At 37.9% G+C, this 25,961-nt stretch overlaps 3 protein-coding genes across 3 annotated transcripts in view; 2 read left to right on the top strand and 1 right to left on the bottom strand.

The window, feature by feature from the left end:
* Positions 1–1,538: 1,538 nt before the first annotated feature.
* On the bottom strand, positions 1,539–3,281 carry LOC107559809 (cytochrome b-c1 complex subunit Rieske, mitochondrial-like). The gene is made up of 2 exons (XM_016243776.1): positions 3,075–3,281; positions 1,539–2,250 (listed from the first exon to the last, which is right to left on the bottom strand). The coding sequence occupies exons 1-2, from the start codon at positions 3,190–3,192 to the stop codon at positions 1,640–1,642; spliced, it is 729 nt and encodes a 242-aa protein (XP_016099262.1). The 5' UTR covers positions 3,193–3,281; the 3' UTR covers positions 1,539–1,639.
* A 357-nt stretch (positions 3,282–3,638) lies between these two features.
* LOC107559810 (transmembrane protein 5-like) lies at positions 3,639–6,783 on the top strand. Its single transcript, XM_016243777.1, has 6 exons — positions 3,639–3,839; positions 3,982–4,149; positions 4,271–4,373; positions 4,749–5,063; positions 5,210–5,380; positions 6,058–6,783. The coding sequence occupies exons 1-6, from the start codon at positions 3,695–3,697 to the stop codon at positions 6,458–6,460; spliced, it is 1,305 nt and encodes a 434-aa protein (XP_016099263.1). The 5' UTR covers positions 3,639–3,694; the 3' UTR covers positions 6,461–6,783.
* Positions 6,784–7,407: 624 nt separating this feature from the next.
* Positions 7,408–25,961, top strand: part of LOC107559806 (SLIT-ROBO Rho GTPase-activating protein 1-like) — a 124,379-nt gene continuing 105,825 nt past the window's right edge. Inside the window, exon 1 of the mRNA XM_016243774.1 lies at positions 7,408–7,477. Coding sequence (XP_016099260.1) covers positions 7,408–7,477 — 70 coding nt within the window. The remainder of the gene's footprint in view (positions 7,478–25,961) is intronic.

Genomic DNA, 25,961 nt, shown 5'->3' on the forward strand with positions numbered 1-25,961 from the left:
GCTAAATTTATAGGTAAAAAGGAGAAGTGAAAATATAAGCCGACAGATTAAAAATAAAAACGTTCTGATTTAACGTTCTTACCATTGTGTTTCATATGGAGGGCCAACTTAAATAAAGTAATTAAAATGTGTAAATATTTAAATATATATATATATATATATATATATATATATATATACACTGTAATATGTGATGCTGGCTTCTCTTACCTGTGCTTTTGTCTTTTTAAAGGTGGGGCTGTTGGTGGACTGATTGGATGCTGGATGACCAGCGGACAGTTTAAACCTCTACCTCAGGTTATCATGGAACTGACACCTGACCAGCAGCGCAGACTCTGTGAGGATATAGTAACCATCCTAGGCTCAATAACATGGACTGATGTTGCACAGCTGACTGCCCTTGTAATGGGAAACGCCACACTACAGCAACAAGTGACCGCTGCTCTTCTGAGCTATATACAAAAGGAACTTCAAGCTGAAGTGCATTATGTAGACTGACGTAATGAGAAACAACATTTCAAACCTTTTAATCATGTGTCATATGGGTTGTTTGATTGGACGCTTGAGTACTGCAGTTGAAACTGGCGTACAGCATATTAGTACTGTATACATTTTTTTTTTACTTTATATGGTACATTTGAATCTGTGAAATCGTATTTCCTCCACAGGATTAAAAAAAAAAGGTAATTGTGAGTTTTTTTTTTTTTTATCTTACAATTCTGACTCTTTTTCTCGCAATTCAGGAGTTTATATCTGACAATTCTGACTCTTTTCTTGCATTTTAGAGAAAAAAGGTCAGAATTATTCCATGGCAGAAACAAAAAAACAGAATTGCGAGATGTAAACTCAGAATTCCGAGGAAAAAAAAACAGTTGTGAGATAAAAATAATGTGACTTAATCTCACAATTCAGATTTTTTTTCTCGCAATTTTGAGAAAAAAGTCAGAATTATTTAATGATGGAAAAAACCCCCCACAGAATTGTGAGAATTCTAAGGGGAAAAAAGTCAGATTTGTGATAATTATGAGAAAAGAATATATATCCTGAATTGTGATAAAGATTGTGGCTTGTGAAAATCCGAATTGAGATAAAAAGTTGCAATTTTTACCTTTTTTTCCCGTGCCAGAAACAAGCTTCCCTATGAATCTGACAATGTATATTCTTTGCATTAATATCCTGACATAATGTGCAGCTTGTTTTCAGAACAATTAGACCAGGGCTGTCCAAACTCGGTCCTGGAGGGCCGGTGTCCTGCAGAGTTTAGCTCCAACCCTAATTAAACACACCTGAACCAGCTAATCAAGCTCTTACTAGGCATAAAAACTTCCAGTCAGGCGTGTTGAGGCAAGTTGGAGCTAAACTCTGCAGGACACCGGCCCTCCAGGACCGAGTTTGGACAGCCCTGGATTAGACATTGTAGAATATATATGAATGATATTGTTGAATGTCTTTTAAAAAATATTTAATGAAACTTTTGTTGTTGGCGTTCTGATGGAACCGTGTTTGTTCATTTGTAACCAAGATTTGCATGCCCAGTCAAAAGCCTCAAAAACAGATGTTGGTTGCTTTAAAACATATATTTATTAATAGTTAGATTTAGCCAGACACATTAAAAGCATGCAGAGAAAATGTCCAGTGTTTATCCAACAATTACAGTATCCTCATCAGGAAACTCATAATAAGGCACCTCCAAGTTGAGAGGCGCGGGTCCTTTTCTGATCCTTCCTGAAGCATCATAATGTGACCCGTGGCAGGGGCAGTAGTACCCGCCGTAATCACCGGCATTTGCGATTGGGACACAGCCGAGATGAGTGCAGACACCAATGACGATGACCCAGATGGGGTTGGTGACGCGGTCTTTGTCATGCTGGGGGTCCCGGAGCTCCGAGAGATCTACGCTCTGCTCGGCTGCGATCTCCTTCTCTGTTCTGTGACGAACAAACAGAGGCTTGCCTCTCCACTTGAAGGTCATGTTTTTCCCCTCTGGGATGTCGGACAACTTGATCTCGATTTGGGACAGGGCCAGGACGTCAGCAGAGGCACTCATTGAGGACACGAATTGGGTCACGACCGTTTTGGCAGCATAGACACCCACCACAGCAGTGGATCCGGTCACCAGGTAAGAGAAGGCCCGTCTAGCATCGCCGCTTTCCTGAGAGGACTTCTTGGGATCCAACACCTCAACACGCCGATAGTCAGAGAAGTCAGGGATTTTGATGTCGGTGTGAGTGAGACGTGCTCCAAAATGGCCTAAAAAGGATATAAAATGGTAATTGCATATATATATATATAAGGGATATAACCTATTATATTGCATCTGTAAATTAATTAAATAATTTATATAAAGATATTAATTTATAGTTTTATATGATTTGTGAACCTGGAACACAAACCAGTCATAAGGGTCAATTTTTGTTGTCCAGGGTCACGCATATACTATACATATATAATATGTCAATAATATGACTTATTATAGGATTAATTACTGTATTAGAATGAGGTCTGGTATGCAACAATGGAACCACAACAATCAGAACAAGTAAATAATATATTTGAATAAAGTAATACAAAGACATCTTATTCAGACCTTTAATTTCTAGACTATTTCTGTAGCACAACAAACATTAGTCTGGAACTGATGGGTAAGTTACTGTAAAAAAGTAATTACTACTAGCTACTAATTACATCTTCAACACTGTAGTTAGATTACTGTACTAATTACTCTCTAAAAAGATTGCATTGCTTATTTCTAATTACTTTCTAAATCCTCTATCAGCCTCAACCAGTTGAACAACAAGGATAGACATATAACTGCTCTTAATTCTTTCAAATAAATATTATAAAATTTAAAAAAAAAGAAAAAATCTTGACCTGACCAAAGAATTTTAAAGGGACAAGGTTACATCAAAACATAAAATTTAACGATGTTAAATTCACTATTGCTTTATATAACATGATTATAAATAAATTACAGTAATTTATTACTAGTCGTGCATTAACACCCGATACTGGTCTAGAAAATCAAGAGTTGTGAACAGCCTGTCATGATATGTCCCCGGTATGTGGTCACCTACCGCACACAGCAGACTTCACCAGCCCTTCTGTGTTCACTGCTCCGGGAAGTAACGCTTTCAGCGGACCACAAGCCCGCAGGTAAGGGGAGAAAGCCCCCAAACGAGCGGGCAGAGACATCACTGTTGTGCGGTTAAAAGGCTACTTACACCGACGGTCACACCGACCTTTGAAGAGAGAGCTTGTACTGCGGAAGCTCCTCCCTCGGTGCTTCATAGCTGACTGGGTATTTACTGAACAGAAAGGGCAAAGTAAAACGGAGATGATAAAATAATTCCTCACCCAAAGCTATTTAAATGATAAATACAATACATTATTTAATTAGCTCCTCATGTTATTTTCAATATATTTGTTGAAATATTTAAATATTTCTGATAATTGTTATAGTTTTGAACAGGCAGTACAAGGCAGTCTCGGGAAAATGTAAACAGTAGTGACGAGACGTTCGACTCATTTCGGCGGATCGGTTCTTTTGATCCGATTCTTCTCAGCTTACTAATCGGTTCTCGGGCTTGAGAACGAATCGTTTAAACGTGAACCAATTCATTAAAAAGATCCGACTCAAAACCAAAAATGTGTTCACTGGTCGGGAATCCGCACGATGGTCACCTGAAAATTAAACATGAGATTTTTACGCCGGAAAATAGGGATCATAGTTGTTTTGGCTTATGCGATGTTTTCGTTGTATGCAGCGTATAATGTATTTTTCAACAAGAGGGTTATTTCTCGCGTTCATCGCGTGGTAAAAAAGGGCTATGTGATAATAGGTAAGACAATTAATCATAACTTGCATCATCTAATAGGTTTGTTGTAATAAACATAAACAATATAATATAGTGTAAATGCAATAAAAGCATATCAATTGAAGATGGAGTGTAAACAGATTTGTTTAATAATGTACGTTTCCAGATAATGGAAAAGCAGGAGAGGAAGAGTGGAACCCATGGGAAGAGGATGAACGTGCATATTCCTTAGTTCTGCAGAAGCGGAGAGATGCCTTCAGATCATACCGAGCTCATGCAGCTAAGAACAAGCCAAAAACAAATCAAGTTCAGATCTGGGGCAAAGCGGCCATTGGCAAGTGCAATATGTTTTTTTTTTTGGTTCCAGAGATCATTGCATTGCTTGTTGTGTCTTCGTTTTTTTGCATTAGTAGAGAGCATAAATGAGATCATGTTCCTGGTTTACCTTTTCCTAGGACTTTATTTGTGGAAACATATTTTAGAAGGGCCTCTCAACCCACAAGACAAATCCAGCCAATGGAGAGAAGGAGAGATTCAGTCTGGGAAGATCAATTTCAGGTAACTGACCATTTTATTCAACGAGGATGCATTAAATTGATCAGAAGTGAAGACTTTTTTTTAATATTACAAAAGGTTTCTATTACAAATGAACGATGTTTTAAAATCCAGAAGAAAATGCAGAAAATTCATTAAAAATGTACATTGTATATTGTAATAATACCTCACAATAATACTGTGTGTGTGTATATATATATCAAAAAAGACATTGTCATTTGGTTATTTCCAGTGTCGTGTATATATATATATAATTTTTGTTTTTAATAATTCATTCTTTTTTATATATAATTGGAGTCTTCCTGAGCATAGGGATTTCTTTCAAAAAAATTCAGAATGCACAACTTTGCAATCTCTTTTATTATAATCTGTCCTCAGTTTTTACACAGGGCCAGCAGTGGTCCAAGGGCACGTTTCTCTCAACACAGACAGTGTGGTGTTGGTTTTGAATGGCCGTGAGCAGCAGAAAATCTCTTACTCCATCCAGTGGCTGCAGCACGTCCAGAGTCTGGTGCAGATGCGCTCTGTATCTCGGGTTGCTGTGGTTCTTCTGGGCAACGAGCAGTGCAATAACGACTGGATCAGTCCTTACCTTAAGAGGCACGGCGGGTTTGTGGACCCGCTCTTTCTTGTGTACGACAGTCCTTGGGTCAATGATAAAGACATCTTCCAGTGGCCACTGGGTGTTGCCACGTAAGTTTCAATTTTTAAAAACGTTTATATTTTATGAGGTAGGTTTCTGTAATATTTTATTAGCATCCGATTTTATTGTTTTTATATAATTTAGGATAAAATCAGTTAGTTTGATTGTTTATAACGTGCTTTTTCTTTCTCTACAGATACAGGCATTTCCCTGTAGTCACACTTAGCGGTCAGATGGTGAAAACTGCTAGACCATATCTCTGCAATTTTCTCGGGACTATGTACAAAAACTCCTCCAGGGAAACTCTCATGGGCGTCCTAAAGCAGAACGGATTGGAGAAAGATTGCCTCATGCATGTTAGAGAGAAGTATGTATCTTTGGAAGTACTGTCCATTATTTTGTCGGTCTAATTTGAAACAGATTGCATTCACAACAAAATTGCAAATTTAAATACTAAATATTTAAAATACTTACTCAATTGTTAGGAAGATGTAAAAAAAAAAAAACTCGGGTCAGGTAATTTTTTTTTTTTTTAAATCTCTATTTTTATTCAGCATGGATGTATTAAATAGATCAAAAGAGACAGTAAAGACATTTATAATCTTACACACACACACACAAAAACAACAACATTCAATTAAATGTGGCTCTTTTTAACTTTTTATTAATCACAGAATACTGAAAAGTGTTTCTTGAGCACCATGAATGATTTCTGAAGGATCATGTGACACTGAAGAGTAAAGTAATGACGCTGAAAAAATGATTTTAATTAGTAGTAACGTTTCACAATATTACTGTTTTACTGTATTTTGAACAAATAAATGCAGCCTTGATGAGCATGAGACCCCCCCTCCAAAAGTAACATTTTGAATGGTAGTGTAAGTTATGATGATCAGTTAGTATGTATAATTGTTTACTTAGCCAGTACACATTCTCATGTTTCTGTTTTACCCATAAATCCTTCACAAATAATATCTCATACATTGCTGGACTGCAGCAAGTGTTTTTAAAAAAAAAAATAAACTATTGCCGTTTTGTCATCAGGTGGCTTCCTCAAGAGACGGCAGACACCTCCAGACAGTACCAGATGGCATTAGCACAAACTGACCTCACTCTTTGTCCGGTGGGAGTGAACACAGAGTGCTACCGCATCTATGAAGCCTGTGCCTATGGCTCTGTGCCCGTGGTGGAGGACGTCCTGACTCCAGGGGCCTGTGCAGTTGGTAACCGGTCCCCGCTCCGACTACTTAAAGATGCAGGAGCACCCTTCATCTTCCTCAAGGACTGGAGGGAGCTGCCTGCCATCCTGGAGAGGGAGAGAGAGATGAGCCAGAAGGAAAAAACAGAGAGGAGGATGAGAGTGCTGGAGTGGTACAGTGGCTTTCGTCAGCAGATGAAGGACAAATTCACAGAAGTGTTGGAAGATGCCTTTTTCAAAATCACCTAGGATTAGTTTGGAAAACCTTAAAGAGACAGTTCACCCAAAAATGACAATTCATCATTTCAGTCATCATTTACTCAATTATACATGTGAAATATAAGATGCTACTGTGTGTTCATGGTTTACCATATGCTGCTGTGCGTTAATGCCCTCCATGTTTACTGTAAAATATTAATTTATTAAGTCATGATGTTTCAGTGGAAATAACAGTGCAAAAAGTAGTAAGAAGTGTTTTTTTTTTGTTTATAACCTAGCTGGGTTACATAGACAGATATTTAATATTGTTAACATTTAATTTTTCTCACTTGAAGGTGTTTTTTGCTTTTAGCTCAGTGCAAGTTATTAAAATAAATTAATTTGACTTTTAACCTGCCTGATCTTTATTTATCTAGCATTTAGACTCTTGCAATTTTGAATTGATTTGACAGAATTCAGTCAAGTGCTCACAGAAAATATAGCAAATGGCTGCAATATAACAAAGAGTGAACAATTTAAGGGGGTCTGAATACTTTCCGTACCCACTGTATATGTATGTGTATATACACACACATATATATATACACACAAAACTTGTTCATTATTTCATTATTTTTGATTCACAAATATCAAGAAATTTTTTGACCCACACATACACGAACACCTTTTCATAAAAAGGTCAAAATATAATTTTTTTCTCAAAAATTTGTAATGCAAAATGGGTCAAAATATGCAATATAACAAAGAGTGAACAATTTAAGGGGGTCTGAATACTTTCCGTACCCACTGTATATGTATGTGTATATACACACACATATATATATACACACAAAACTTGTTCATTAGTGTTGTTTCTGTTCTTCTGATCTATAAACTTGGCAATGTTTAATCCGTCATAACTGTGACTCATATTGTTTGCTTTAGCACCATCATGAGTCATATGAAGCTTATTTTAGAGTTATCAGGTTAGGTCAGCCATGCAGCTAGGACTGAAAGGTGTGAGAATCCCAGTGGTTGTTGCACAGAAAGCCGCAGGAGAACCTGACAGTCAGTCTTATCAACACACAAACCTGCCATATCCATCACCCTGCGCTCCATGCGGCACTGACTGCATAGAGAGAATGATGTAAGATGAACATAACAAAATATGGAAAGGCACAAAGATGCAGTATTGATGTGAAAGCTGAATCAAGTCTAGTTAAATCAGTCTAGAATTATCATGTTACTCTTAATGTGCATTAATGCATCTGTTAAATTTATATTTCAGACACATTATGTGACTTTTCAGTCCATCCCTATTGAAAATGTATGAATTCTGCTTTAAAAAGTATAGCTTTTTATTTGTACTTTGTGACACATGGGTGCATTACTTCATAGCAAGTGCAGAGACGTGTAAACTCATAATTTGGTCTCTTGGCCTGCTGGCAAAGCACACTAGTGTTGTTTTCTTTGGCCAGATTGTCTGTTTGATGTCGCACAGTTGGCGTTTCTTTCATGGCACCGGGTCACGACTCACTGGCCTGCCCCTGCTGGCTCCTGACATGGACGCTGTACTCAACCTGCCATGGGTGCATATTTCCCCACATAAATGTTATAACCTCTAATGAAGCTCTTAAATGATACACAAATGCCCTGCCATGCACTTCTGAATGAGGGTCTATATATATATTTTTTATGTAAAACTTTGGTTTGATTTAGTAATGGCTACAGAGATTTTACATATTTGGGTAGTTTATATCTAAATATATATTCAAAACAGAACTTGCTCATTATTTTGTGATTTGAATTGACAATCTATATTTGGAATATTTTTGTACTTTTAAAAATGAATGGCAACACCAACTATTTAATATGAACTAGTGAAAGAATTGAAAGAAATTAAAAGAGATGGTAATCAGTTACATAATCTAAGATATACACTTTACCTTGTTGATTGATTGATTGATTTGATAGATTGATTCATTCATTTATTCATCATCAGTTGCTCATCAGATTTAAGTTATGTCACTTTTACTTTTTTATACTGACACCAACTTTGCTAAATTATAAATGAACTATGAGTTATTGTCTAAACTTGTCCTACGGTTTGTTCAGTGTTACCAAAGTCTTGGGGCTTGTGTAATTTATAGTGCTACTTATTATTCATAGTTCAAACCTTATTCTGTCTAGTTTAGCCTTACCCTGGATGTCCAGTTATTTCATAAAAGGTCAGACTATAATCACAAATATATATATATTTTTTATTTTATTTCCAGGTTTTGCTTATTACATAAAAAGCCCTAGACAATTGATTTGGAAATTGGAAAGCCCTTTTTATTTTATTTTTGGTGGTGCAAGTGCAGTAGTGGCACTAAATGGCAATGCAGGAAAGACTTCTTACTGGCTCTAAACTATATTACAAACAAAATCAAAATAAACTTAAACCAGTTTATTATCAGTAATTAAAACAATGCCTCTGCCTGACAGCTATGTCATTACAATTTACCGCCCATTATTGTTAATGAAGTCTCTTTTGCTGTAGAATTCTCACACTTCCTGCTTGAGGCATCCTGTACCACCGTTCCCCACAGGTCCACAAATACCTGCCATCTGCTCCGGCCAGACCATCAGTCTTTGTGCTTGATTCTAGTGCCCAAATAGTGGATGAACACCCTTGGTGGTGGAGGAAAGAGTGGGGGTTATTGATGGGGACCATCTGTGTCTACTCTCCCTCTCTCTTGTTTGATAGACTAAGCCTGTCTCCTGCCTAGTCTTTCCACGCATGCTGGGCTTTTCACTCCACCCAATAAAATCTGCTTCTCTCCACCCACACGTCACACCCTGACTCCACCATCCCGAACCCTAACAATACCACCGCAAGTCAAGGAATGGTAAGGTAGTCTTTATGAGTTAGGTTGTCTGATCCCTTGTGTGACTATTGCACAGTATTGTTATTGCACCAATTTTATGTTTTTCAAATGAGCCTTTTATTTTGGACATTTTTTAAGTTAAATTCCTTAAATTTCACAGACAAAATCCAGTCATTTCAGTAGGAATCCTCACATTTTGAAGTTACGCTTACGGTCGTAAAAGTTACCCACGCAGATTTCGCTTATGTTTATTGGTCATGCAAATTCGCCACACAGGCCAACAGAAATCTGATTGGTTTGAAAGTGACTTTTGTCTGAGCTGTGCTTCATACATTGCTATGCTATTGGACTTTTTTGCCAGCAGAATTTCAATGAGATATAGCTAATGTGACCTTTCCTTTATTTTTAAAGTAATGTTTGTAATTCGTAATCAAAATGTCATAACTCGATCTTCCAGCAGATTTTTCTCTGGTGACATGAGCTGGATTTCTCCAATCATTTAGTGTGCTTAAAACCCCCTTCCTTACAATTAACTGTAAGCTCAGTTTTAGCCAATCTGCAACAATCCAATCAATAACCAATGTATAGATCCAAGTCCCCGCCCGACATTTGTTTTATATAATCATTTTTGACTCTAGACTAGATGGCATAATATGGTAGATCTGTTGCTAATTCCACGTCATTGTGACTTTAAGAATGCACAAATAAAATGTATATAAAACCATTGTTACAAACCAATTTTAATGCAATTATGTAAGAAAAAGAATTACGGTTATCCGTGTATGAGGGTTTTTCATCTATGTGGCCTGTAATGCTCATGTTCAAACATGTTTTGGCATGTAGCTCATGCAATTTTTGAAGATTTGAGCCATTTAGGCCTCAGATCTGAAAAAGTCCTGAGCAAGTACAAACCATGCCATGAAGAAAGAGCAGGCAAACCCTTCCCTTGGGGCCCATCATGGGTTGCCAGAGCGCCCTTTCCCAAAAGGCATTGGTTAGAACTGTTAAGACTCACCAGTGTACAAAGACAAGAACCGGTGATACCCAAGCCTCTCAGGCCCTGTTTACAATGAATGGCATTTTAAAATGAAAACGGCGTACACTGGCGTTTTCACTGCGTTTCAGAAATGATCTCCGTCTACACTACACAACCATAGATATGTATTGGTAGATTCCCTATTATTTAGATGGCGGATGCGTCTGTGTGCTTGGAACGGTCGAATGGGCCATCTACGTATACATATCTATGGGTACAACAATGAGCATGATGAATACGCAAGAATACGCAGAGCGAATGTTGGCAGCCACGCCAACTTTTCAAAAGTCTCCGTTTTGGTCCATTTACACTGAAATGCAGTTTTCAAACTAAAACGGGGTCTGCAGCATTTTCAAATGTCTCTATTTTCGAGGGTCAAAAACGCCAGAGTAGTGTAAACGATAGGCGTAACCGTAGCAAAAGTTATGCGTTTTAAAATGAAAACGCACTAGTGTAAACGGGGCCTCAGCCTTCAATGAGTGCAGTTTTGTCAGGAGGTGAGAGATTTCTTCCTGAGTCACAGATGGTCTCACGTTACCGTTCGGCTCTGGTTTTACCTAATTGTTTTAATCTCTTCTAATATTCTTTCTGCACCTAACTTGCACTCTTGCAGCTGAGAAATTTGTTTTAGAGGAATGGCTCTTCAAAACGGTGACTGTAAACATCCTAGAAGAACTTCAGGCTATTTTCGTTTCCTCCATAGGTTTAAACATCACAATGATTTGGCTTTTTATTTCTACTGATCTCAGAAGTGTGTTCAACACTCATCCATTGACCGGTATTGATCTCAGCCGATTCCCGAAGCAAAACCTCTTTATCATCATCATCCCTATTTATATACAGTGATAGGAGGCTTCATATTAGCCTAATTGTTAATGGCATTGATTTTATTTTTCTTATTAGCTGCATCAACATGATGCACTTGTTATGTATGCTAATTTGAAATATGCAATCAGCTCTGATTTGCTTCAGAGAGGCAATTATTGGCTATTAAGATAAGCAGCAAACAAATAAAGATTAACGCCATGACAGTGCATTTCTTTGGCATGCTTTAGTTTGTCATGGTTTCTTTTATCAGATTAATAAGGTTAAGTACTTTTATTTTAGCCCACTACTCTCTGTACTTTCCTGAGATGAATATGTGATGCATCTCTCTCTCAATCGCTCGCTCGCTCGCTCTCTCCCAACAGATCAAAAGACCCTGATGGTTGTGTATGTGTTCCCTTAGCAACTACGCCGATGACTCTGTCATTGTGTATTGTCTGTTCTCAAAGCAACCCAAGATGTCTCCTCGTAGCACCTGCATTCCCTCCCCAAGGCCTCCCAATAAAGCAACTTGGCCTCCCTCGGGTTGTTGTTGGTTGCACGCTACTAGACACACTATCTTGGTTGCCTCTTTACAGATTTTATAAAGCATGGCAATTTTACATTATGCATATTTGTAGAAGTGCTGTATATAAATAAGTCACACTGGTGAACATAGCCTAAATGCCAGGGGTTTTCAAATGTTTTAATGCAAATGATGCCTAAATATGACTATTCCCTTACAAAGGATCCGCTTTGTAATAAAATATAAGGGCAGCTATAAGAAAAACATACTAGGCTTAGTTTTATTATACAAAATGTATAATTGCTATTTTTAACTAAAGAAATGTGGTTGTATATTCATAGAACTTTCACAATAATGTTCATTTGAAATGTTCAGTTTGAAAACCACTGAATTAATTAGCTTGTGATCTAACAACTAATTGATTAGTAAGGGTTTTTTTCCCCCAAAATATATTTTTTGTGACCGTTTTAATTCGTATGCTGTGGTTTAGCTGTTATACAGCTTGCACTCATAAAAAAATGTATCCTCTTTTAAGTATCACTGCCATTGCATTCATTCTGACAGATGGCTTTGGCTCCCACATTTGCATCGTGCATAATTTTTTTGATTGTTCCTCTACAAGTGTTGTACTTTCAAGGCATGTCAAGTGAAAAATAGTCAAACTTTTTTTAAGTTAGACCCCTATAGTGTTTCTTTCCACTGTGCTCCATCTAGCTTTCTTTTAAATGCAAGAACTCTCCTTATGTAAGCATCAAAGCCGATTGGGGTCAGGTGAACTCTAAACAATAAAATATGAAAAATATGAACTTTTATGCATATTGTATAACCAAGTTGCGCTTCTCTGCATGGGCCATAATGTCTCTCTGGGTGTGTATGATGGGATAAGGTCCACTGACTTGGCCATTCTTACAGTAGAACTGCTGCTGGTGCTCAGCCCAAGCGTGTCTTTGTCTTCATCCTACTTAAACTAATGCAATCCCAAACAATCAAAAGTTTGGCAGCTACCGCAAACAAGCAGCTTTTATCATGCTGACAAGTCAGGCCATGTTTGCCGTCATCAGATAGATGCTCAAGAAATAATAGTCAAGTTTAGTGAAGGAAAAGTCTATAGAACCGCAAAATACAAAACAGTTCTGGGTTTTTGGAGGGTTAGTAAAAACTTGGCAGGAGACTGGTCTGATATTGAAGTTGTAGGACATCCGAAGTTGGAACTATTGAAATCAATGTGGACAAAAATGTGAGTTATGGTTTACAAGGTGTTCATCCTTAACAGTTTGCAATTCTGTAATGACAGCTGGCAGTTTGTGGTGACATGAGAGACTGTTGATGATGTGAATATGTTAAGCTGAACATAATTTTATGCAAATGAGCACTTACTGCTGTAATAGTGATATTTGTATCAGCATAAATTAAAGATAGCACAGCAAATATTAGCATGACGCATAGAAATGTTACAATTTTAAATAATACATTAGTTTAGTTAATTTATTTTTTAAATTTGTTGTCATTGTCATTCTTAATAATAATTTGAATAAAAATCATATTACATTCAATATGAACAATTTTGTCCATTTTGTGAACAAGGATTTCTGTATTTTTAATACTTTCCCGCAAAGTTTCACATATTTCAATGAAGATTTGTAGTTTTCTTTTTAGTTTCTGATTTGCTTAGATTTAGGCTGTGAGTTGTCCCATGTGGCAGTTCCTTGATCGAATGGAAATTCATCTACTGCCACAGTTATCTCTTCCCAACCCCCTTCCTCTTTTCTCCTGCATTGACCTTTTGAACTTTAAAGGTCAAGGGGGTAGGTGGTGGGTTCCAGCCCGGCCTAATCAATAGCCAAAGGCCATGCTTTCAGCAGACCTTTCTTGAAAAGATGTCTAGGGCCACTGGCGCTGAATCGCTGGGGGTGGCGAGCTTTTCGAAGGCAGTGGTCAGGCATGAAATGTCAGGGAACGGCTTTCCCCCGTCTTTGTGTGCGTTAAGCCTGATTGATTATAGGCACAGCCCTGTCCTTTATTTATGTAACTCATACAGTGCTGTATCATCGCATTGAAGTCACCAGAACGTCTTCCCTCTTTTTTTTTTTTTTAATGCGGTTGCCTTTGCCGCCGGTTGTGTCTGTTTTTAGAGTTGATGTTGGGGATTGTTTGCCTTGGGTTCTGTCTATCTCTCCCACATGATAAGGCCTTTTTGTGGTCGGGGTGTCAGCTGTGGTCTCGCCCTGTCCTTTATTTATGTAACTCATACAGTGCTGTATCATCGCATTGAAGTCACCAGAACGTCTTCCCTCTTTTTTTTTTTTTAATGCGGTTGCCTTTGCCGCCGGTTGTGTCTGTTTTTAGAGTTGATGTTGGGGATTGTTTGCCTTGGGTTCTGTCTATCTCTCCCACATGATAAGGCCTTTTTGTGGTCGGGGTGTCAGCTGTGGTCTCAGAGATTCAGGGGGCTACAGATCCGTTTCATGTGCCGTGGCCCGGCCTGTGCAGTTCCCTCCCAGGAGGCAGAAACTTTAGACCGGGTTTGTGGTTCCAGCCACGGATGTGTGGGACTCCCAAAGAAAAGGCCATTTATTGATATCAATCTGAACGCTGTGGTTCTTTTCTAAGCTCGTCACCAGCAGTCACACATGGAAAGCATATTATTCAGGTCCTTTTATGAAATTTAAATTAGTGCTGCTGCGTTACAATTTAGTGGCCTTTTTAAGCTCCTGCACACTATTAGACCGCTGGAGTGTTTTATTAATAAAAAAAGAAAGGAATTAAGAAGTTTGAGTTTCTGGAGATTAAACCTCCCAGTTTTTTAAATCATTGAAATTATTAAATTTTTTTACATTACATAGCCATTAGCTATTTTAAATTCTACTTTTTTTAAAGCTGGTTGGCGAAAGACAAAAGACAAAAAAGCTGTTTAGTCAAATGTTACACCAAAATACCTTAGAAAAATCTAAAGTAACTAGAAAATTGTAATTGTCGAAAGTATTTGAAAAGTAATTTAACAAAATTGCAGGATTGCATGTCTTGTAGATTCTTGTCAGCAACAGAATACTTTAAGCTCTTCATCAGGGCTGGAATATGTCATTTTTGTCTTATATTTCAGTGAGCTCCATGGCCGTCCCGCTGAGTGGTGAAGTCTGCTGCAGGAAGCACCTTATGGAGTGTTTTTTCATAAGAGAGATGATAATGGATCCTGTTGTCTTCTATAGAGCCATTATAAACAGACATTTCCCACTAGAGCAGCATCTTTTGCAGTACATCTCTCTTCCCCGCTCTGTGCTGAGCTGCAGATGGTCTATACATGGATCTGCATGTGGTTGATGATCATTAAGAGGCTTTGACAGTAAGGTATATAATACAAAACTTTTCTTAGTATGAAATGGCAATACTGCAGTCAAACCACAGAGAACCTCACCATGACTAATTATGTGCTAACTACATATTTTAATACACTGTCCTATAGGTTAGGACTAGTTAATATAGTTATAACACACATGCGTACATAAATATTTATAATATTAAATAAGTATTGATGTTTATGAATTTACTTTAAGCTGTTAAAAGGTCTCACTAAATAAAGAATTTTTGATGCACCATTCTAACAATAGATTAAAAAAGGGAATATTTGCCTGTGAATGTTTTTATTTAAAACATTTGAATGCATAAAAACTGCCACATGTGTAATTTTAGTGATGGCACAATTTAATAATTAAATTAGAGTTTTAAATGAACACTTGACATTTTGAAGTGATTCATGGAAATTAATCAAGCTTAACAATATGAATGGTGTTTTTCTACTCAAGTATAAATCAGAGATGCTAATTAGACTAATTGTTAAATTATACTAATGGCACGCTCATTAGGAAACTTAATAGCCAATTAAAAGTGCATTAAAATCATAATGAAATTGACAGTGTTGCTTAAATTTATATCACCAGCTAAATCTTTGCAAATATATTGGGAATATTAAATATTTTGGCCAGCGTTATTAGATGATTAACCTTCTTCGGGCAAGTAAATACATTTAATGAAGATAAAGATATTTTAGTTAAGTCCTAAGAACCACATAATTTGACTATTTTCCAATTTGTACAGTTTTCCATGCTGTTTCTCCCTAGGCTATTTCCTTTCTCACTAGAGTAGTATAGCCTTCGGCGTTGACAGCTGTGACTGTGGACATCCTTTGGTCGTCCCCTTGAATTATTCATCCATTTTTTACATAATTTTTGTTACAGAAATGCCCTCTGTAAAACAGTGTGATGAATCAGCAAGAGGGGAGTTTTCTAAGGTTACGGAGACACCAGTCTCCATTGTGTTAATCAGGTTTTCCCATCTACATTTCTGCTGATTTCCATGTAAAACTACCCCAGTGCTCTGGCTCAGCACAGACTGCACAAAGCAGCAAGGTAGTGCGCATTACATGGAGGGGGGGGGGGGGAATAAATAAATAATTTTTGCATGGTAGGGCTATGTAGGTCTTTGTTTTTCAGGTTGGGTGGAAAAGGAGCACACTCGCTTTGACGTGTCTCCCAGAAGACCTGGTTCAGTTTTATAATGGCTTGAAGTAACAGGGCTGACAGCAGAGTTGAGCGTTGCTCTGCTTAAAAGAACAGTTACTCAAGGACACAGGCAGCCAGCACTGAAAATAGACCGTGCTTGACACTGTGAACACTGAAGTGTTTTTGCACTCACTTGTATCCACGTTGGAGCGCTGTTCTTTTTGCCAGGAGAGAAGCTCTTGAGTGAGAGCGAGAGGGGATGCGGTGCATGTTTGCACGAGATGCTCTGACATTGCCAACAGAGAAGTGCTTCATTTCCAGAATGCACTTTGTGATAAATCTTCATTGGTCTAATTGTGTAATGCACCGCCTGAAGCAAATTAGCACTAGGCGAATTATCTAGCTTAGATGAGAGGTTTTAATGGCCCTAGGATGGTGAGCATTGCAGTTAAAGAGGAAATGTGTTTATCCACAGTGTGTTGAAGCTCTGGAGGCTGATTTCTGAATGCTTAGTCCCTTTGGGCCCTTATTAGTTTAGTTTCAAAACCTGGCTACCTTGTTGTCTACTGTCTAAATAGGTAGCTGCCTTCTTAAGTAGCATCTTAAACCAAATTAACCTCATTGATTGATTAGAAATGCTGTTTTTGTTCAGTTGTGATAACAGTTGGTTTGTTATCATGCAGTAATTTTCATCAACTGGAACTGAATTCAGTCCAGTTTCAGATTCTAAAAGTTCAGTTTTTATAAACTCTAAACTTTACAATCTGATTCACATATTAATTTATATGTGCATTACATGTATTTTTTGAGCATGCCCAGTCACCGTGTTCATAGCCGCAAGAAAACCACCACAATAATGTCACTGGAGCTATCGTGAGTATAATTGTAGTTTTAGCTTTAATGACATATCTGAAAAAGAAGGCTGACATTTATGTCAGAAGAATTAGATTTTGCAAATAGGTAGTAAATATAGTCTTCTCAGCTGACCAGTTCATAAGAAAGACAAAGATAGACATAGACACATTCATAAGATGTAAAACATGTGTAATTGTACGTATTATGACTAGAGCCCGACCGATATGGTTTTGTTTGGGGCCGATACCGATATTAGGGAGTAAAAAAAAAGGCCATATATCGGCCAATATTCTTTGTGTATATTATAGTACAGTACCAGTCAAAAGTTTGGACACTTTCCCATTCGTGTGTCCACACATTTGACTGGCACTATATATAGAATACAGTATATACATAAACAGAATATCTGTACATAAAGAAATTTTTTTGCAATGATCACACAATTGTGGTGATCAAACACTTATAATGACGTGACAGATATATGTAATGGAGGCAGGGCATTTAACAATAAACTTTATTATCCAAAATGAGTCTGACATCAGTGCACTGAACAGTAAAGTTGAAGTTTATTCAACTTTAATTCAATTCAATTCCATTCAACTTTATTTCGTTAAAGTTTATTTAACTTCGGAACATTCATTCACGGATTTGCGCTACTGTTTTCACACACAGACGAAACTTACTAGAGTGTGAAGTGTGACATAATATACCTTTGTAAATAAATACAATATAAATTCACGTTTCGCGCACTTTAATGCCCTTTGAATGTAATGTGTACGTTCCCTTGAAACTGGAATCATGGCAGAATTTCATGTGAAGTCCACTTCGCGGGGCACTTACGGTCGAATAAGACGACGCTTGAATGCTGCTGCCTGAACAAGTCCTTACTGAAGTCAAAGTGTTGGCTGGTGTCACTATCTCGCGAACGCGCTGCTGGATATCCACCAAATTCGGGGGATCCCTTCAGCTCGAGGAGCCCTCTCGAACGCCACCCCCCGCGCGTCAGTAGCCCCCCGGGATTGTTTGATCTGTCGGCGCCGGACCACGAATTTAACCACCGTAACTCCCGAACCCCGGGGGCTATCGACGCGGGGGTGGTCTTATTCAAAAGCGGGCCTCTAGACGTACACTTGATTTGCGTTCAAGAGGGTTCCTTGAGCTGAAAGGATCCCCCGAATTTGGTGCGGATTCACCGCGCCGTTACGGAGATATGACTGTTCAAGTCAAAGTGTTGGCTGGTGTCACTATCTCGCGAACGCGCTGCTGGATATCCACCAAATTCGGGGGATCCCTTCAGCTCGAGGAGCCCTCTCGAACGCCACCCCCCGCGCGTCAGTAGCCCCCCGGGATTGTTTGATCTGTCGGCGCCGGACCGCGAATTTAACCACCGTAACTCCCGAACCCCGGGGGCTATCGACGCGGGGGTGGTCTTATTCAAAAGCGGGCCTCTAGACGTACACTTGATTCGCGTTCAAGAGGGTTCCTTGAGCTGAAAGGATCCCCCGAATTTGGTGCGGATTCACCGTGCCGTTACGGAGATATGACTGTTCAAAGTTTCAATGGTTTTCCATAGACTTAAGCTTCAAAAGCGTTTCATCCAGGTTGCCAGTAGCAAACAATGGAGCAAAAACAAAGTAATTACACCATTTCAAGCATTTTATCTGCGTTATATGTTCTGTAAAAAAATGTTCATATCGGCGGCATATTCGCCGATACCGATATATCGGCAACAGGCTCATATCGGCCGATAATATCGGCAAAACGATATATTGGTCGGGCTCTAATTACGACACTGTGCATGTGTGTAAGGTAGGGTTGTAACGGTATAAGATTTTCACCGTATGATAATCGTCTCAGAAAATATCACAGTTTCGCGGTTATCACGGTATATATTAAACAATAATTCTTATCAGTAACAATGACTCTTAAAAGAACAAGAACAAGTTATTTGAGTGAAACTTGAAACCATTTTAATGAAAGTATTAAAGTCTCCCTCCTGAAAAAAAAAGAATTAAAAAAACAATACAAAAATAAAGCTGTATACCTTATGTATATCTATATCACACTTTAACATTTTAATTCATGTTTTAAAATGTTATCAAATGAAAATTTACAACTTTTATTTTTGGCAAAGTTAAAACATGGACACACATGATATTCCTTGAAAACAATGTTTAAATAATTTTATTATAAAGAATATAATTATTGTTGTTGTTATAACTTTGAAGTACATTGTACAATGCTAATATATTTCTGTCATAATTTCAAATTAAATCAAACTTTTATTTTGATGGGTTGTAGCGGACCTTTGAGTTTCAGAGTGTATTTGACAGTGGTTTTTCTCAAATAAAACTAGGAAATGTTTAAGTTTTCTCTCAGAGCAGCTCTGCTGATGCTCATGTTTATGTAACTTACACTGAAAACACCATTTATGTATGCGTACTTCACTATGCAGTAGATAAAACGGCGCCACTCAGAGACATGCAGAAACAAGCAGATTATTTATATAGCTGTCTCTTTAAATATTCACAGACACATATCATACATAAATATTCACAGACACATATCATATCTACTTTTGATTTATCCATCCATCAGATTGCGGGTTTTACATGACATCTTCGTTATACTGTAAATTCCATGTTCACGACTGAACCGGGATTCCCTCTGCTTCATGGAAATCATACGGCCTTAACTTATAACTTGTTATTAATGTGACACACCTTCATGTGCACAGAGGGATGGTGTCCGCGAATATGAGCGAAGATGTTGGATGTATTGCCTGCTTTTGCAGCCACTTTGCGTGATTACGTCCACATTTTTTGCAAATTGGATCCGTCCTCAAAGACAACCCTGTGTTCATTTTTTTTTTTTTAAATATCCAAAGTATTCCCATACTGCAGATTTTAACTTTTTTTTTCGGCGGGGATGGATATTAGATATAATCTCTGTCTCTGTCATTTTCTCCGCTGCACGTGCGTGTAAGCAGCCAAGTGAATGCAGAATGAAGCAGCCGAGCGAAAATAAGTTGCATATGCGCAGGTGAGATTTTTTTTCATTAATTAAAAAAAAAAAAGTAGCTATGCAAATATTTACGGTATGATAACCGTGTACGTTCAAACCATGATAAACCGCCATACCGGTATATCGTTACAACCCTAGTGTAAGGTATTTTTGACTGACCAATAACGCTGAATCCGCCATTTTTATTTAACAAACAAACTAGACAGGAGAGCAGATTAACGTTGGTGGACCTTAACTTGAAAAATAGTGCGTTTCAATTGACGTCTTTCTACTGTTGAAACTGATATTCTATCTGATATTCATTCATGTTTATTTCATGCTTTAACTAGTAAAGAGAAAGAGATGATCAGTTCATGTGCTGCTTGAACTGAGGCACTACAGCAATCTGTCACGACACATTAAAGAGCCAAAAAAAAAGGTATTTATTGTTTAAATTTCTTTAAAAAATGACAGAATTTGAAAGCTGAGACTTGTCATACCAGAGGTAACCTGCTCTGTCTTGTACTGTATGTCGGCACCATTTTGCGCTGAGACGTATTTTTCACAAGTTGCTAGACTGGATAGGTGTTTCTGCATTCTTTTATTGCTAATTGTAGTTAGTACTTTTAGTAGCTTTAGTAGCCTCAGATTATCAGTATTAATGCCTTTTTTATATTTAGTTTGATTTATAAAGGACATTTAAAAACAACAGAGGTTGAAACCAAAGTGTAGTACAGGACAAAACAACAGAATTAAAACAAAATAAAAGACTAGACAATATACAAAACACAACCAAATGGACAAATGAAAATTTACACCTTTAGGAAGTGTCACGGTTATGCTGCTGTGGAGGAACGAGGGTGCACGGAGACGAAGGAGTTGCAGTAATCACAGTCTTCATTCTATCCAAACTGGAGAAAACACAGGGGATTCAGGAGACACACACGCAGCATGAAGAATAGACATTTAAGACAACATGAGGAACTAAGAAAAGGAACCACTTTAAATACACATGACGAGGAACACCTGGGATCAATAAACATAATAGGAACGGGAAAACCAAATATGGGCATAAAATAAACATGGAGCACGTGGGGGAAGGAAAACACACACAAAACACGGAACAGAGTCTTACAGGAAGAGTTAAACCTAAGAATAAAAATGTCTTTAAAGAGGATGTGATGATATTTGCATATGACGCTGCCTCTATTTTGGACAAAAATACGGTTTTAGAACCAAAAATTTGATTTTTTTTCTTCTAGTAGCAAAAAAAAATAGATTAATTATCCAAATGCAGTGATATGTAGGGATGGGTACCGAAACCCGGTATGTAATCGGTCCCGGGGCTAAATTATTATCGATAAGCTCTGACGTTAACGGTCCTGCTATCGGTACTGGAGAAATTAAGAAAACACACATACGTTTATTATTGCTATATATACATTATCTTGCAAATTCTATCTCACCAGAGTAGCCAGCTGTTTTTCAAACATTTGTCTATGATGCAGTTTTGCTATTCGCAATTCAGAAGCGAGATCGCGCCCACGCGGAGGAGCTTCAGCACGCGCAACATGAAAGCCCCGTTTAATTATGATAGAAGAGAGAACTAAACATTCAAACATCTGCTTACACTTTAGGCCTGTGGCGGTTTTATTAAGCTAACTTTATTTTTTTTATTTCGATTTTGGCTTCTAAGGATTCTACAAATGAAGACATGAGGTAAAGCTATTAAAAGCTAGCTGCGTTTCGTCTTGCGCAACTTCTTTCCCTTCACAGCGCATTCGTTCCTCCCTAAAACCCAAACTTAACGTCAGAATCAGCTCAGTCGGTGATTGTTGTAAAATGGCGTCTTTACTGTTGCTAATTGCGGGATATGTTTGATGATAAAACGTTGAAAGCACAATCCGCACTAGAGACGCTGTTTCTCAGGCTGAAATGTGTGCGCGCTTCACGCTCCAAAACGGACAAACAAATTACACTTTGAGCTTCGGGCGCATGTTCAAACGATCAAATACACACAAAATGTCAAATTTGTCCGGCTTGGAGAGTATTTACTTAAACACAGTTTATGTCTTAAGTGGAGGAGAACAGTTGGGAGAAAATCCGATGTGTGTCAATATATTGTCTCAAAGTGACAAACTGGTGCTTGGGCAATCAAAATGCAAAGAGAAAATCACTCACAGCTCTTAATCTGAATAACGTTATAGCTTTAATAAGCATTAATCTATCAATACATACACTGAAAATTATGCAGTGTTCATTTACATTTGATTTCTTTTAGCCTTCTTTTGTAGGCTATTACTTACCTGAACAGTAATGTTAGTAGAACTTCATGGAAGAATTAAAGCACTGTTTATTTCATTTAATTTGTATATTTGTTTTATTGTATTTGTCAGTTTGTTTTACTTTGTTTCTTTGTTCATGTTCTTACTGTATCTTATCTTATGTATAAAACGCTAAAAATGCCTGCACACTGGTGCATTTACAGATTGATGTTTTATATTAATTTCATAAAATATTTATTTTACATTTCAGAATATAAATCAATGTTGATTCAGCTCTTAATTTGTCAATTATTTATATATATATATATATTCCAAAATGAATGCTCCTGAGCTAAATTTCAACTGTCCCAGATATGGGATATACGAATACTTATGCAATGGAATCATTTTATTTTTAATAAATTTGCAAAGATGCTAAAAACGTTTTTTTTTTCCCCTTGACAATTATGGTGTATGGAGTGTAGATTGTTGTGGAAAAAAACGAATTTAAAGCAGTTTAACATAAGGCAGCAACAAAACAAAATGTGAAAAAAAATGAAAGGGTATGAATACATTCGCATGGCACTGTATATATAAAACAAAAAGTACCGATAAGAATACCATTAAAGTACCGAATCGATAAGCAGTATCGGTAAGAGTAGTAATATTGTTAAAACCTTAACGATACCCATCCCTAGTGATATGCCTGTAAAATACTATAGAAATGTTACTATGACCAGCTGTGCAATACTTCTGGTGTTTACTAGTTTCTTTACCCATATATTGTGTTGTTAAGGGTGTCTTTACAGGACCAGCACGTCAAACCATTTTAATCAGCCTGACCTGTGGTAGCTCTGTCGTCCCCCCTGGAGGAGGGTGATTTGTTGTGTTTAATGGGTTGTCGTTGTGGTGATGAATGGTCGGCAGGCCCAGATGCACATGCATGTGAGTAGAGAAGAGCCTGGTTTCGGTTTGGCACACTGGTGGACCGCAGCACTGCTGATAAATGACTCTGTAAGGGTCTCACCTGCATATGTGATCTTCAGGGAATATGACAGGGGCTCTGTCTCAATTGTGTTCTGTTAAAAGATTTGTCTGTGAAAACAGTTGGCTTGTAACAGCACCTGACGGTTTAACAGAAAAGCTCTGATTATGTGTATGAAAATGTCCTCTATAGCTGAGTGATTGATTTTGTAAGCGAGGAGGATCCTCCACTAAAATGATCGGGGAATCTGGCTGTAGATGCTTGTGTTCCTCTGAGATCTGCCCATGATTAGTTAGTATTTTGGAGGTTACGCGGATGAGTTCCTTAAAGACTATCGTTTTGTTCTTTTATCATGGTCTTCTTGACTGTAAGCTGTGTTTACACGGCATCTGATTCAAGCCTGCATTTCCTACATGTGCTTTGTGTTTGTTTTGCATTATTCATGTTGCATTGTTTTGTGTTTGCAACAGAGACCACACAGACACAGTTATGAATATGATTTAAGAAAGAGATTTGTGATGAGTTTTCTTTAGGGTTTGGTATGCAGCTTGTCACTTCTGCATCTTTCAGGTTTGTGTTACTTTGCAATTTTTCTGTCTGTGTGTTTATGTGAGTGAGACCGAGAGAGACACAGAACACATTGGTCTGTGGATAATATCTGTCGTCTGCTTGTCCAGTGGAGATGTGTATGTGGTCCCAGCTGTTCCTTTGAGATAAAAAGCCTTATTCACATCAACCCAGACCTTATTTAAAGCTTCGTCCCATAACTCTCTGCAGCTCTCTGAACAACATCTTTACGTAAGACAGCTTTTTTGGGACTTGTTGTTTGTGTGCATCAGAGGTTTGACATTTTAAGCACAAAAAGATCTGGGGACAAATCTTGTTTAGTAGATGATGTGTATAATCCCAAATGTAATACATTTTGGGGCAGTTAGCATTTTTTTTATAGCATATGTTTTTTCCCAACATTTCTGATCCTTATGTGGACTATATTATGATTTGTGTGGTTTTGTCAATCTGTGGCCTAATTGAGATCAACTAGCATCCTTACAGGTTGCAGGGTCTAACTCACCTCTTGACCTTTATAGATTGTTATCCGTTTTTCCTGGTTGAGCATAGACCACTTTATCATGTAGACATCCAAAATAATTGGCTTTTTAAAAATAAAATTCAACACACTCATAATTAAAGGAAGAGTTCACCCAAAAATGAAAGTTTGCTGAAAAATTACTTACAATATAAGATGTACAGTAGTTTAAGTAGTAGTTAATTTAGCATTACATCACTTGCTCACCAATGGATCCTCTGCAGTGAATGGGTGCCATCAGAATGAGAGTCCAAACAGCTGATGAAAACAACAATGCAAGTAACCCCGTCCAACTCCAGTCCATCAATTAACATCTTGAGAATGGAAAAGCTGCCTGTTTGTAATTAAAAAAATCCATCTTCAAGATCTTTTTAACTTCAAACTGTTGTTTCCTCTATCCATAATTATGCTTTCTCCATATATCTTTTATTTAAAAACATGTTGGACTTTGATTTCTTAATTTAATTCAAGCATGAATGACAAACAAAACAGCCTTGTCCTATAAAACGTGCATTTCCCATAACGTAACATAATTTAAACTGCCATATGTCCTTTGTTGGATATTCTACAGGCTTCGTTTCCATTCATTCTTTGTAAGACCTATTTGAAGTGGATGAGCTGTTGTGTTCGCTACAGTCTAGTGAAGATCCTATCATTGACATAAAAGAGGGAACAACAGGAACAAATGTGACGTAATGCTAAACGGCAACCACAATGTAATGCATGACATGTCAATAGTACGTCTGCTTAATCCCTGGGTAAAAAATAGGTTTGGTCAATTAGTCAATGCTTCTCCCTTAGCTTTTCTTCTTTGGGGGATTTGTTTAAAGGGGTCATATGATGCTGCTAAAAAGAACATTATTTTGTGTATTTGGTGTAATGAAATGTGTTTATGTGGTTTAAAGTTCAAAAAACATTTTCCACATACTGTACATTATTGTTTCTCCTCTATGCCCCGCCTTTTTGAAACGTGTCGATTTTTACAAAGCTCATCGGTCTGGAAAAGCGAGGTGTGCTGTGATTGGCCAGCTATCCAGTGCGTTATGATTGGCCAAATACCTCAAGCGTGAGATGGAAATGTTACGCCCCTCACATACTGTTGATGCTGTGTCCGGCCGGAGCGACGAGACAACATTAAAACCCATTACAAACGAGGCATTTGTTGCATCCAGTGGGGACATAATTACTGATTATAATGACTTATACTGTCTTTTTACGCATTGCGTTGCATCGCGCCGCGTAAACATAAATTAAACTGTTCTGGAACAGTGTGGTAAATACAACTTAACCACTGATTTGTAGTTGTGTCCTCTTTTGGAAGATCAAACAAAGTAGTTTCACTTTCACAACGAAAAACACAGCGGCCTAGCGTGAGGGGAAGCCCCGGCTTAGCATGAGCTGATGCTAGGATAGAGTGAGCTGAGGCCGGGATAGAGTGAGCTGAGGCGGTGGAGTCGAGAACGGGGCACCCGGCGGATGCGACGAGTGAGCGGCAACCACATGTGACGACCCCGGGCTGAACTCCGCATTGTAGAAAGGAAAAATTGAAATCGCATCATATGACCCCTTTAAGTAGGTAGGTGAAAGATGTCCTGTTTAAATTAATGGTGGTTCTTGGAGAGGTAA

The sequence above is a fragment of the Sinocyclocheilus grahami genome, unplaced genomic scaffold (assembly GCF_001515645.1).
Source record: "Sinocyclocheilus grahami isolate Dianchi unplaced genomic scaffold, SAMN03320097.WGS_v1.1 scaffold700.1, whole genome shotgun sequence".
Taxonomy (NCBI): Eukaryota; Metazoa; Chordata; class Actinopteri; order Cypriniformes; family Cyprinidae; genus Sinocyclocheilus; species Sinocyclocheilus grahami.